We start from the raw sequence: 13912 nt of genomic DNA, 5'->3' as shown, positions 1-13912 counted from the left end.
CATTTGTTAAATTGTTATGTTGAAAAACGAAAGAACCTTTGAGCCAGTAGTAGGAGAGGATGAGTGAGCCAACGATAGGGGGCGTCTTTTCTGTACATTCAGTTCAGATCTTCACCAGGCGGGATTTCCGCAATATCAAGAATGGCGAAGACGTACGACTATTTGTTTAAATTACTTTTAATCGGGGACTCCGGTGTCGGGAAGACCTGTGTTCTTTTCAGGTTTTCGGAAGATGCCTTTAACTCAACGTTCATTTCAACCATAGGTACGTCTTTTTATAATCTAAACTGACCGTTGTACGTGTGTGTTTACAAAACCTCTATATTCTGTCACGGGGGGACAGGCCTATTTGCTGGAAAGGGAAGGGAAGCTACGCTAGCTACTATGCTACTTGTGTTTCCTGCTTTCGCAGTGATGTGATACTGGTGTTTGCTGGTGGTTACTTCATCATGACATGTGTGGCGATATATTCGCAGTTAAATGATGCCGTGTCAGGCCTCAGGAGGACTGTTTAATACAAACGAGGAGCTGATTAGCTTGTAATAAACGCTCACACCCGGCAGCTGCTTGACAGCTAGCAGCTAGCCCACAGCGGCTAACACTTGGGCTCAGTCTACAGCCTGGACTGAAACAGCACAGTCATGATATAAATAGTACACTAACTGATTAATGCGGGGCAGTTATGCGAGTTGTATTCCTTCTCTTCATGTATTAATGTCCAGTTTGTCTTGATGACTAGTGGATGACTGGGCTAGTTCCAGACCAGTAAATAACAACCCTGTAGATCCCCCTGTTTGACAATCTGTGGTGGTGGTATCTATCAACATTGATTGATTGATTTAGTAACAGTTTGCAGAATTACAGTGCATTTCAAGTACAACTCAATACAAAAAACACTGTTAACTGTGTGGACGACACAATAAAGCATTACATTTGTTTACAATAGGGCCCACCATTTTCAATTCATCAAAACATCAGTTTATGCTGATAATGACTATTGTGGTTGTCCCCGTATTCCTTCCAGGCATCGATTTCAAGATTAGAACAATAGAGCTAGATGGCAAGAAGATCAAGTTACAGATATGGTAAGTTATTCAGACATTGAGTAATACAATGACACTGACTTACTTATTGTCACAAGATTTAACTAGTTTGTATGGATAGCTTTTTTTTGTACTCAAAATGTCGAACATGATGTTCTGTTGTAACTGTCAAATGTTGAACATGACCTTTTCAGGGACACAGCAGGACAGGAGCGTTTCCGAACAATAACAACAGCCTATTACAGAGGAGCAATGGTGAGTGTCAGCCTGGGTTGCCTTCTTCTTCCTCTTTTTGGGGGATTTTATTGTGGTTGGCAAACTCCATCTTTGTTTGTTACTTGTCAGGGTTGCCATGTTGACAAATGCACAATAAATGGCTATTGTACATTCCTATGTTTTTGGAAAGAACTTGATGTCTTCTTTTTCTTTGATGGCAGGGCATCATGCTCGTCTACGACATCACCAATGAGAAGTCCTTTGAAAACATCAAGAACTGGATAAGGAATATAGAGGAGGTAACCTTAATGCAAACTCCTCATCGCCTGAACTAAAACTATCTGTGAGGCTGAAGAATGATAGACATGTTTATCATGTCTGTGTCTTTTTCTACTTCATCAGCATGCGTCGGCAGACGTGGAGAAGATGGTCCTCGGCAACAAGTGTGACATCAACGACAAGAGGCAAGTGTCGAAAGAGAGGGGAGAAAAGGTGAGGCTTTCCTATAAGTTTAAGAATTATTTTTAACATTTTGTGTGTGCGATACCCTCATGAGATGAGACTTCTGACTCTTCTTTTCTTTTCTTTTTTTAAATGGTTCTTGTTTGCACTCAGCTGGCATTAGAGTATGGGATCAAGTTCATGGAGACCAGTGCAAAGGCCAATATCAATGTGGAAAATGTGAGTAACCCTTCCTCTTAGTCGTGTGTGTTTGGAAATATAAACTTTGAAGGAAACTTAAAGGTCCTTAAACTTTTATTTTTGTTTTTTGGGCTCCCCTATGTGTCTTCTTCACCACTAATACACAATTTTTAACAATCAGGCCTTCTCATCATATATATGGGCTTTTATGGAAATAGGTCTCAGAACAGGCCATCTGATTTGGTGGTACCAGTGATGTCGTATCATACGACATCACTACTTTGTATAAATCCCTCCCCCTCATCAGTCTTCAGTTCCAAATTTGCATTTGTTTACGATGTCCACCATTGTTGACTGCCACACAATCCCTTGGTTCTCACCGGAGCGGGGGAACTTCAGGGACCGTGTGGCAGACAGTCCGCTCCCCAACTCTCTCCCAGGGGAAAAGGACACAGGGAGTGGACCAGCGGTGGGGGATAGGCGGAGGGGAGATGTAGCCTGGTTAAGGGAGAGGTACTGCGGCGTGGAGGGATCGAGACAAACACCCCTCCTGTGCCCCACGATAGCAACACATATAAGCGGGGAGCCTGGTAGGAGTCGAGACACTGGCCGCTTTAAAACCAGGAAACATCGCAACATGTTTTTTCTTTTTACTTGTTAATTTGTGTATATAAAATATAGATTCCCTATCGAATCTCTTATTTGTGCCAACATGGTTCTTGTGCACTAGTTCGTTTATGCTGAGCGGAACACAGTGCAAAGCCTCCTCAGTCGGACAGAGAGAGCAGTAAGGGAATGGGAGCACGCACGCAGACGGCTCGTTATTTAGCAGCTTGTTTATAAACAATTTTCTATACATAAAAAAGGTTATAGTAACTAAATATACACATTTTTTTTATCCGATGTTTCGCGTGCAGTTTGGTTTTGCAGAGAAAAAGCTTTCGAAATGGAGAACAATACCAACAGCAATGTACAATCTGTTAACTGTAGTATTTCAGAATACTTTCCTGTTAACTTTGTGTGCTGTTGTGCAGTGAAAACCCGGCAGTTTTTGTTTACCCATTGTAATCATATTTCAGCCTAATGATATAATGGTGGCAAATGATGAAAAACGTGTCGGATATGCACATCCCCACTTTTATTTTATTTTAATGAAAGCACATTATTGACTCTAAGCGTAATGTATTGTCGATCACCGAGAACGTCCATAAAATGGACAATGCGTGTCAGGTTGGTCTTGTGTAGGTTCAACTTCACATTTTACTTTACAACTTTTGATGAATACCGGACAACTTGCCGGTTTACCAACTTGCCGCAGCGAAAAGTGGAGAGAAACAAGTTTCAATGTCTTCATCGTTATGCTAACATGCTGTCTTCATCAGTATAGTATGTCAAACCCACTGATGTTATAGTTAATTTCCAATGTGATCAAATTATTTTGGGCAATTAAATGGTGAGCTAGATAATGAAAAAAGGTGAGTATGTGAATACCAGTGATGGTACCAATGATATTTCAGGATATTGTTTACTAATGAATTACATTGTTTCGGTACTTTGGTGTTTAAACTTTAGCTTTTCTTCTTCATCTAGTGTAAACTCTAAACAACTATCCCCTCTCTCTCTCTCCATTCAATGTAATTTAATAAGTAAAACTAAAATACACTAATCCGCGGCGAGTCGGAAATCCGGCGAGTTCTCCGGTTACCCTTTTGATCTTGTCATTTGGATCGCCTCAATATACATTTTCACATGTCTGACTCTTAAGAAGCACAACGTCGTAATCCCCTTTACCCCATGTCGCACCATGTAAACACAATAAATACATTGCTTCAAGCAATGAGCATAAAGACCCCCTACCCATCCCCCATACATTCCTTGCTATTGTCTTTAATGTGCATTTGACCCAAATAAGTTTAGCCTACTATGTCATAGTTCTTTGTTCAAGTCCATATTTCTGTTTTATCTTCCAAATAAATACAGAATTAAAGTGTAATTGGACCAAGCTGGCATGGAATGGAAACATTTAGTGTCTGTTTTAAAATAGTAGTAGTTCCTTTAACAAAACTGCATTTCCTTGTGTTTTTTGCTTGTAGGCGTTTTTGACACTTGCGAGAGATATCAAATCCAAAATGGACACAAAATTGGTAAGAATTATCCTTTTCATCAGTTTATTTTACTGCGTACATCTATCTGTTATATTGATTATATGAATAGCTTATTTATATGAACAAATTTGTATTTATGCGCTATGCTATCATATACAGTTCTGAGGTTTGGCCAGCAACTTCCACTTCTGTTTGTATATAAATGCACCCAAACAACTTGCTCGAGCTAAGAGAGACCACTTTGAAGAAACCCTTAGTGTCAGTGTGCTCAGTTCCTTATTTCAATGTGCTCAGTTCCTCGCAAAATAGCAGAACGATGACCTGTTCCTTTCTCTTTTAATGTCTGTCCTCCAGGAGGGTAATGCGCCGGCGGGGGGTAGCCATGGGGTCAAGATCTCTGAGCCTCAGAAAAAGAGCAGCTTCTTCCGCTGTGCATTGCTCTGAGGTCTGAGGGCCTTAGATGCCGGCCACCAGCATGCTGGTAACACCTGGACTGTGCTTGCTTATAGCACTCCTTTACTTCCTCGCCCTGTCCTTGCCTAACTCTGGCCTGTCCTCCCAGTCCCATCTCCAGCTGTCCCGTAGAGGGGAGCCTCTCCCCCTCCGTTCTCCTCTGAAGACTTTTGGTGCTGTAGCTCCTTCGACTTGCAGAACACCATCGTCTCCACGGGTTGGACTGCCCATTAACTGGGGAAGGACAATTGCGGGAGTATTGTCCAGATATTACACATCACACAAAAGGCGGGCTATTCCTTCCTGTTGTTAAGTCTCTCTGCTTCATGGTCATTCTTCCACCCACCTAGTTGCACAACTTTAATGGTGGAGCCCCTAATTAGACAATGAAAATATTTAATTGATCTAAAATATTTGGGGATTGTAATAATGTGATATTTAGATCTATTTTTATTAGTCCTCTGCATTCATTCTTGTGGCAAATGCCAACCAGAGGCTGACTGGCTTGTCGTCTAAGGAAACGGTTGCTATATGTGTATTGTGTGCGCACATCTACATCCTATTTCAGGAAAGGGCAGGGTAATGAATCGGTAGCATAATGCAGTCAAGGAACGAAGAATTGATTTAAAAATAATTCTTAATCCAACCAAATTCTACCTTTTTTGGTTTGCATGTAGTCCTTGACAATCATTTGGAATGGCTGTAAGAGAACAGATCCTGTTCCACATCCTGCCCTCGTGCCCTTAACGTTATTCATGTACTTATTTTGTGATGATGGAGATGTTTACCTCACGTCTGTGTCTCCAAGCCTTAAGTAACTTTCAAGTGCTTGAAGCCTGGTTGGCACCACTTACAGTAGGACAATATTCCAGTTTTACATGATTTTGTTTTCTAAAATAGGTTCTTATATCAAAGACATTTCAACTCATGCTTTGCAGATAATTGTTACAATGGATAACATTTTATATTACAATGTTAGTCCCAGTAAGTACAGAATAATACTGTGCAAGTCCTTAAATCTTCCTAATGCATAATGTTCAGTTCTTTCTTACAAGAGCACAGGAACACCATTGTAAGCATGTATATAATTATAAACCTGACCATAAGTTGTGTTGCTACACAATTGCACATAAATAATGCATTAAGTACTTGCACAATATTAGTGTGTACTTGCTATACTTATCCATACCCATGGATTAGACCACTGTAAAGACACGTTTGCTTGCATTGTATTTGACCTGTTTAGAGGTGCAGCAGCCTTCAGTTAGCTGTGATTCACGTTCAAGCTATATGACGTCTCTGGTTTCAGCAGCAGCAATTCAAACTGTATACAGTTCACTCGGGGGTATCGGCTGACATGTCATGTGACATGTCATGTCACTGACATGTTACAGTGTGAACAGGTCTCCCTCGTCTTACCCATGCAATCCTCCTTGCACTTTACCAGTAACGTGTGTTTTGTGTGTAGTCTTCTGTGCCAAGTGATAGTTTCGCAACACAAGCAAATTGATAATCTAATGGATCATAATGGTAGCTATATTGGGCATACCTAGTTATTCCTTCAATTTGACTATAACTTTATAAATGAACATGCTCATTTTTGCTATTCCATGCCTTTTTGTTCCAAGGTCCCTGTGTTCATTGGGAAGGATGTTCTTAATATGGTAGGATAGATGTTAAAAATGAGAATTTGTTAACTTGTGTGCTACTGCTCTGCCAGGTTCTGCTTTACTTAAAATGTGATATTTTCTTGGCTTATGAAGTCAAGTCAACATCGATCTCTAAACGTTTTTTCTTTTTCCCCCTGAGCATTGTCTTGTTAGTCGTCAGTCTGTTGTTTGACAGCTAGGTGGCACCATTGGCACACTATTGTCACCATCCAAAATCAAAACAGTATTTTATTTTTTAAATGCAAGTTAAAATGTATTCGATGTGTGATGTAACCTTTGACTCTTGGTGAGTGTTAAACATTTTCATTTGATGGCATTTTCTCTCCTTTTCTTTTGCCCTTCCCATATTTGCTCCTTGTCTAAAAGACAAGCTTCTGACGAGATGCACAATATTTGAGAGGAGATCCTCTTTGCTAGCCTGCACCTTTCAGTATCCAAGGACCTTATGACTACCACACCACAACCATTTTGTCTTAATGCCGAATACTCAACTTCTCCCTTATTTGAGCTATGCATTGTGAAATTTGGACCTTGTGTTTTCAGACATCCTTGTCAACACAGTTGATAAAGTGGGTTTTTCGTCAAGTTATTTTGTTTCGTTGCACTAAAGCCAAAACAGGATCTAGGGTGAGACCCCCCCATTAGTAGAAAACTGTAGTGGTTCATCAGTGAAAGTTAGTTCTTGATTTACGTAAGATTGGTACAGTATGTAGGAGTGAGTCCATTAAGCTGCAGATAAACTGTGGTTCCCGCATTTGAAGGATGGCTTTAAATCTTAAATGTACAATGCTGTATTTAGCATTATAGTCAAATGCTTCCCCTCTTGGTTTTTAGTGATTGTCATTAAATTCATGTCATTTACATTCCCTTGTTTTATAAGTGACCACATTTTTATTTCACTGAAACGAAGAACGCAGGAGGAGGAAAAAAAATACTTTTGAGCAACAAAGTAAACCGCTGTAAATATCACATTACATAAAGAGAACCTCTTTAATTGTACTGTATACTTTCTAAAAACCACATGGAAAATGGATCTACAATTTGTAGATATGTGTACTTTTGATTTAATAAAATAAGATTCTTAAAAAAGAAAAACATCTTTATTTCACCTGAAATGTCCTTTACTGGTTTGAGTGCAAATTGTCAGAATGATAGCGGAAAGTTCTCATTGTCAGTTGACCGTATGGTGTCACAATGGAGCGTGACTGCTTTGATGACACAAATGTCTCCCTCCATTGGCCCTCTATGGCCCATTGAAATATTCTGGCAGATGTTTCCTTTATGGACGGATGATGTAACTGAGCCTGATAAATGCCAACACGAATGTTGACGGTCAGTCATAGCTAATGAGCCTTGTCCCGATTGAAGGGGCAACGAGGGATGTACAGTACCAGAGTAGCATTATTCAACACTGCTGTTTACAGGTGTGAGTGACACGGTTTACTGTAAATATTTCAGCATCGTTAAGCTTTATAATATCAGCTAAATGCATAAAATGTATTTTTTTAATGGAGAACACTTTGGTGGCATTGTCCTCTCTTTCACAGTATGGTGGACATTCTGTAAATGCAGAGACGAGGAGGCTTATATACTGTAGGTATGCCAGCTTTAAGCCTAATTTATACTTTGTATGATGACAGTGTTGCTTTCGGAAAATAACCTGTTTTAAAGAAAAACCCAACACTGTCATATGATGGAAGTATAAATTAGTAATACATTTGCAGATGCAGCAGTCTCTGCAGTTCATCTCTTGAGTGCAAGACAGGTGGAAGTATGGCAGCATGGCATCATATCCTTATGTGGAAGGTGCTGTGGAGAGAAATTAAAATAGTCCAGGTTTATTCCACTCCTGGTTCCATTTCTTTGTGGTCAAAGTTATAGTTCTACCCGAATAAGAACATTATTAACAATACTGTATAACAATAGTACAATACAATAACACAGCTTCATATACATTAACTAATAATGTATCTACTGCAACTCTAAGGCAACATATTTCCCCCAATTAAATGGTGGTTTTGTTATTACTATTTTACCTGAGGAAGTCCGGCGCTCTGACAATCATGTTCTGGAAGTCCTCCAGAGACAGCCGGCCGTCGTTATCCAGGTCAGCTTCATCCAGCACTTTCTCACACACCATCTTCACCTCGTCCTCTGTCAGCTCGTTGCGGGTCAGCCTGTTCAGGGTCTTCTCCAGGTCATACCTGCAGATGAAGTCGTCGTCGTTGAAATCTTTTCGGAAGTAAAACAAAGTGTGTTGGTCATGCATTCTTTAGAGCCACAAGTTTCAGTATTCGTGTGTGTGTGTGTGTGTGTGTGTGTGTGTGTGTGTGTGTGTGTGTGTGTGTGTGTGTGTGTGTGTGTGTGTGTGCGTGTGTGTGTGAGAGAGAATCCATTAGCTGAAGCTCTGAATGCTATTGTTTGTTTGTCATAATTATGGATGTTTCCACCCGTTTATGTAGGCTGACACAAGTGACACATTGAGCCAACACAACTAATTTCGCCTGGGACATGTCACAGTTGAATTTTCTATAACGTTTTTCTGAGTGACACCCAGGGCATCAATAGAGAAAGAGACCATGGGAGAGAGAGACTGAACTTGTATTATAGGATATACTAGGATTTATTAGCATATACAGGAAAATCTTCTAGAACTTAAGATATTATATTTTAATAATGCTATAGCCTATAATGAAAACACAGTTGTAAAGGCAATGATACAGTAGGCTGGGGCACAGAAGCTATCTCCATGTTTACACATTGAGCGCTGGGTGTTTACACGCCTGTCTGCCTGTCTGTTCATGCTATGCATCTGAACAGAGTAGACCTGCCTCCTGCTCAGTGTCTCTCGGAGCGTGAGACAGAGAGGTTTGTCATGACTTGAATAACATTGAGAAACCAAATTCCTTATGGGTGATTTGTCTGAATTTTTTCCAAAGGAAACAGGAGGCTAATATTGAATAATATATACTACTAGGTACATGGATATGGAGCCAGTTCTGTTTTTGGTAAATGATCAAAACATTTGGCCCTGAAAGGCTCCATAGGTAGATATTAATTTAATAACCGGTATATAAAATAAATGTTTATATGTTCAAATATGGATGAAGCACTTCTATTTTATTTTAGGTTAAAAATAAACCTACTCACTGACTCAAATCATAGGGTAGCAGCAAACCTCTGTTCTTTTTAAATTAGAGTAAAATAAAATAGAAACACTACCCCAAGGATAAATGATTATTTACATTGAACCCATCCAATAACACCACACACAAACACACAGCCATAAACTGGACAGGCCTGAGGGCACAATGGCAGGAGCTGGCTGTTTGCCAGCTGTTAATTTGCCATGTTATTGTGCCATTTGTTCAGGGACTGGAACCTTCTGGAATAGATACTTGTCTGCTTCTCATTTTGGCATGGTTTTGTCATGCCATTTGTTCAGGGACTGGAACCTTCTGGAATGGATACTGCTTCTCTAAACTCTTTGCTATGTATCGCCCCCAAGTTACCTATTATTTATACCTGCCCACACTAATGCCACTCTGACCCTAGCAGGCTACAACCGGCCCTGATTACACATGTTCATTAGTTTTCCTCATTACAGTTACAGTAGCTGAAAACCTGAAGATTTTCTTCCTTTTTTCAACTTTGGGTTTGAATAATGGATGAAAACTTTCATTGACCCATGACCATGACTTTGTGTATGCAACAAGTTCATCTGTCGGCGCTGGTTAATTAGGGGGACACTGGCACTGAGCACAATAAACTGGGCTTTCACAAGCCGTTCCTCTCAATAATTGGCTAGTTAATAATTTATAACTTTCCCTAGGCTGTACATCATGCTCTATCTATAGCTTCTTTAATTTAGGAATGGCAGTGTAGTTACTGTACATTCATTGTATAGTTGTTACTGCGGAAGATTAAGAAAAAATACATTCAATATAAATATAAAAATATTGTTGCTGTCGGGCAGAAACCATATTCAAACGTTTTGTGTTTTTTTTGTACTACTTGATCATACTACAGTGACACACAAAAGCATCAAAAGAAGCGAAGAGACGCGTTTTGAGCTACATCTGCTATTTTTTAATTTGAATCCTGAGAAGTATCAGTTTTGGACATACAGTATAAAGTTTCTACACGACAGAGACGAACGATATAGTAGCAATAACAATGAATAACATGTGTCTTTTAACGATAGATACAGAAACAAGACAATTCAATCTCAGGCAATGCAATTCAAATATGTTATCCATTTCCCTTAACAAAATTTGCAAATCTTTGAAAATCTTGATTATTTGGGGAAAATGCATTAGACAGAATTCAAATCAAGTAGCCGTTTCAAATCAAGTAGCCAATCCTGATCAAAATCAGATGCAAGAAAAACAAATTAATTCCAAGTGTGTCTTGATTTTGTTTTAGGGTACTACAATATATTTGGCTTTTTGTTATTGTTGCGGCTACATCATTTGGACAATTAATTAAATGATGCTTTACCATAGATTTTAAAAGCATAGTATGCCTTCAGGTCACGTGGAGCCATCTCACTCAGAACTGAGAACATATCCAGGAAGTCATCCAGAGTCATGTTTCCTTCTCCATCCTCAGAGAATACCTCAGCTATCCTTTGACGGAATGGGTTGTCCTAATCACAAGAGAAAGCAACAACTGCTCTTAAAGGTAACCATGATGGGATTGGAATTGTTTTTTAATTATTGCCATGTACAGTAGGCTATTGTGAATATTTGATGTAGTTAGAAAGACAAACCAATAGTGTCCAAAGTGTTCTTATATATTCGGAATGGTCGCCACCAGGTATTCCTAAAGGTAACCTCAGTAAAACTATGCCTAAACCTAACCTTATTCCTAAATGTAACCTCAATAAAACTATACCTAAACCTAACCTTATTCCTAAACCTAAACTTAGTAGGCCTAAAACTATTCCTAAACCTAACCATATTCCTAAACTTAACCTCAGTACATCTATACCTAACCCTAAACGTATTCCTAATCTTCCTAATCCCTAAAGCCTAACCACTTAAACCCTCTAGTAGTCTTAGTGAAATGGACCTGAGTTACAACTGTAGTTGGACCGCTTTTTTGGTTTGAAGGAAGCACGTCATCAGTGTGTAAAGAGGCGCATAATTGACCGGGGTCCCCTCGATTGGACTTTCTTCAAGTTTAAAAGAGTCGGATAACACATAACCGGTCAAGGACCGCCGTCGATTAGTTGGCCATTAATTATGAATTAGTAACACAGGGAGAGCGGGATCTGTGGGGTGCGTGAGGGCCACTGGATCTACCTTCAGCTCTGGCATGCTGCCAATCAGCTCATATGGTAGCTTCACATCTGGCTGGCTGGTGTAGTCGAGTGGCACAAGCTGTGGTGCCAAATCCCGATAGCGATAGAACAGCCTGTTAAGAAACGTTTAGAAAAATGCTACTTTCAGTATTGAATTACAACATTACAATTTACAATTTACAATTTACAATTTACAATTTACAATTTAGGCATTTAGCAGACGCTCTTAATCCAGAGCGATTTACATTAAGCAAGAACAAAAAGCATGGGAATACATCACATATGTAAAATGCATTTATCGCGAAACATGCGTAAGCTAAGAACGTGACTAGAACATATCTATATAATGACACTATACATATAAACTATAACTAGAACATATCTATATAATGACACTATACATATAAACTATACATATATGCTATACTATGCTGTACATATATACTATGAAGTGCTATGACTACATACAATGCACTTATTGTGCTGTCTACATGACATGCTATAAGTCTGTTTCAAATGCTATATAAGTCTAAGAAGTGCTGTCTAAGGGGGGTAGGGTAAGTGCTATGGGCCATGATGGAGTCTGAAAAGGTGGGTTTTCAGACTACGGCGGAAGATCGGGAGTGATGCTGCAGTTCTGATTGCAACGGGAAGTGCATTCCACAGTTTTGGGGCCAGAAGGGAGAAGAGTTTGGGACGTGTGGAGCGTTGTCCCGGCGTTTTTAGTGAGGGTACTTCCAGCTTCCCTGCGTTGGCTGATCTGAGTGCGCGGGAGGGTTTGTAGGGTTCAATCATGCTGGCAAGATATGGGGGAGCCATACCTTTGGTTGCTTTAAATGCCAACATCAGAGTTTTGTATTCTGTGCGGGCAGCGACCGGGAGCCAGTGCAGGGAGCGGAGCAGGGGGGAGACATGTGAGAATTTTGGCTGGTTGAAGACCAAGCGATTGCATTGCATAACATTTGTGTGTGTGTGTTTGTGTGTATACACACACACTACTGTATTTATTAATTGGTTTCAAGGGAAGGCTACTGGAAGGTAATCACATTGGTCTCCTGATATTGAACTGTTAAACTTTGAGCAACAATAATATTTAGTTAGTACATGTTAGTAAGCCAAAACTTTTTTTAAAGAATTTTAAAAAGTGATTAACTTACCTGATAATTTCCTTTCTTGTAAAATATGTACAATCCTGCAAATATATATATATATGTTATTAAATAATATGTACTACTCTGAAACCAACAATATGGGATAGATGAGATTGAAACTAAAGTTAATACACTTTTATGCAACTGCAGGCTATATAGCTTTTTATGTTGTAAACATTATTTATACATTTTATCTACAATATAAACAAATATCCGTAGCAACATTTCTACAGATTAACAGTCATTTCATGGAGTCCTTTTTATCCATATAATGTGCAATGACATGTCATTTCTTCTGAACTGCAAAGCCCTTTGATTGTGTAGCTACTTTGATGTTAATTGGAAAACTTCTAAAGATGAAGCCCAGTTCTAAATTAGGCCAGAACTTCAGAGGAGGCTGTGAAAGCTACAACTCCTAAATCAACAAATGCCACCAGTCCTCCTTTTGGGGCCTTTTGATTTGAATACAGCCAACAGGGGGCTGTGATCTGTGACATCACAAACACCTGGTCCCTCTCACTGCTTTTGGTCACTGTTGGTCACTCTGTTTTGTGAGCAAACAGATAAGCCAACAAACGCAGTTTGACAAGTCTGTCAATACCTCTGATGTGTATTTGTCCATCGCTAATTTAGACAATTGGTGAAATAGCAGCGCTGTGCAAACCGAGTCAAGCAATTTGTTTCAAATGTCTTTTTTTAAAAAGATGAGACCAACATAGTAAAAGTATAAAGGGGTATCACTAACCTGATATGCATCTAGCTGTTGCGCTGTAAAGATGGACTGCTTATTCCCCATGTCTAAGCGGACACATTCCTAAGCTCATGGCCATTGCAGCTCCAACATGAAATGCTTTTGAACAGCCTGTGGATATGTCAGATATTAAATGGTGGGACAAAAGGAAGGGGTGCCAGTGCCAAAGAGGGTATCAGGTGTCAGGCAGCCATAGAGCCCTTTGGTTCTCCATTATAATGGCAGCATTTCATCGTTTTCTCCAAAGTGAATAGCGGCCCCTTTGACAATGAGCAGGGGCTGTCGTCCGGCATCATGCCGAGTGGTATCAACCCCCTTAGTGCAACTCTATGGCCAACGCCTCGCGCAGCACTCAGGTTACACATGGCTTTAGAACCAGGGTTTTGTAGTGGGCATAAATAGGCTTTCTGATGGGAGACAAGCATTGTTTTAGCTGAGAACTTCATTGTTGTGCATTTATTTGGCAAGATCATAAGTAATGAAGATCATAAGTAATGTGATGGTTTGAAAATAATATGCATGATAGGTTATGAACGACAAAAGGAACAGTTTCTAAGCTAACATCATTCTGAACAT

General features: G+C 39.7%; 2 protein-coding genes across 3 annotated transcripts; one reads left to right on the top strand and one right to left on the bottom strand.

Annotated features, from left to right (window-relative positions):
• The first annotated feature begins 50 nt into the window (after window positions 1-50).
• LOC306943924 (ras-related protein Rab-8A) lies at window positions 51-6445 on the top strand. Its single transcript, XM_079530461.1, has 8 exons — window positions 51-265; window positions 1025-1085; window positions 1238-1298; window positions 1481-1558; window positions 1662-1751; window positions 1875-1940; window positions 3995-4045; window positions 4361-6445. The coding sequence occupies exons 1-8, from the start codon at window positions 142-144 to the stop codon at window positions 4448-4450; spliced, it is 621 nt and encodes a 206-aa protein (XP_079386587.1). The 5' UTR covers window positions 51-141; the 3' UTR covers window positions 4451-6445.
• Window positions 6446-6714: 269 nt separating this feature from the next.
• LOC306943925 (calcium and integrin-binding family member 3-like) lies at window positions 6715-13381 on the bottom strand (the record flags this gene model as incomplete). Of its 2 annotated transcripts, XM_079530462.1 has the most annotated exons (6): window positions 6715-7938; window positions 8166-8361; window positions 10630-10777; window positions 11436-11547; window positions 12592-12626; window positions 13331-13381. In XM_079530462.1, 6 exons carry the CDS (start codon window positions 13379-13381, stop codon window positions 7917-7919), a joined length of 564 nt encoding a protein of 187 aa, XP_079386588.1. In that variant the 3' UTR covers window positions 6715-7916. The 2 variants fall into 2 exon arrangements, with proteins under 2 accessions (XP_079386588.1, XP_079386589.1); XM_079530463.1 differs by lacking the exons at window positions 11436-11547; window positions 12592-12626.
• Between the last annotated feature and the right edge of the window lie 531 nt (window positions 13382-13912).

This window comes from Electrona antarctica, assembly GCF_951216825.1.
Source record: "Electrona antarctica genome assembly, chromosome: 19".
Lineage (NCBI taxonomy): Eukaryota > Metazoa > Chordata > Actinopteri > Myctophiformes > Myctophidae > Electrona > Electrona antarctica.
This window is presented reverse-complemented; position numbering and strand designations above follow the sequence as displayed.

Coding starts and splice junctions, on each gene's coding strand:
- LOC306943924 (XM_079530461.1), top strand. CDS start 142: ATGGCGAAGACGTACGACTATTTGTTTAAATTACTTTTAATCGGGGAC. Junction 1,086..1,237: donor AAGATCAAGTTACAGATATG/GTAAGTTATTCA, acceptor TGACCTTTTCAG/GGACACAGCAGGACAGGAGC. Junction 1,941..3,994: donor CCAATATCAATGTGGAAAAT/GTGAGTAACCCT, acceptor TTTTGCTTGTAG/GCGTTTTTGACACTTGCGAG.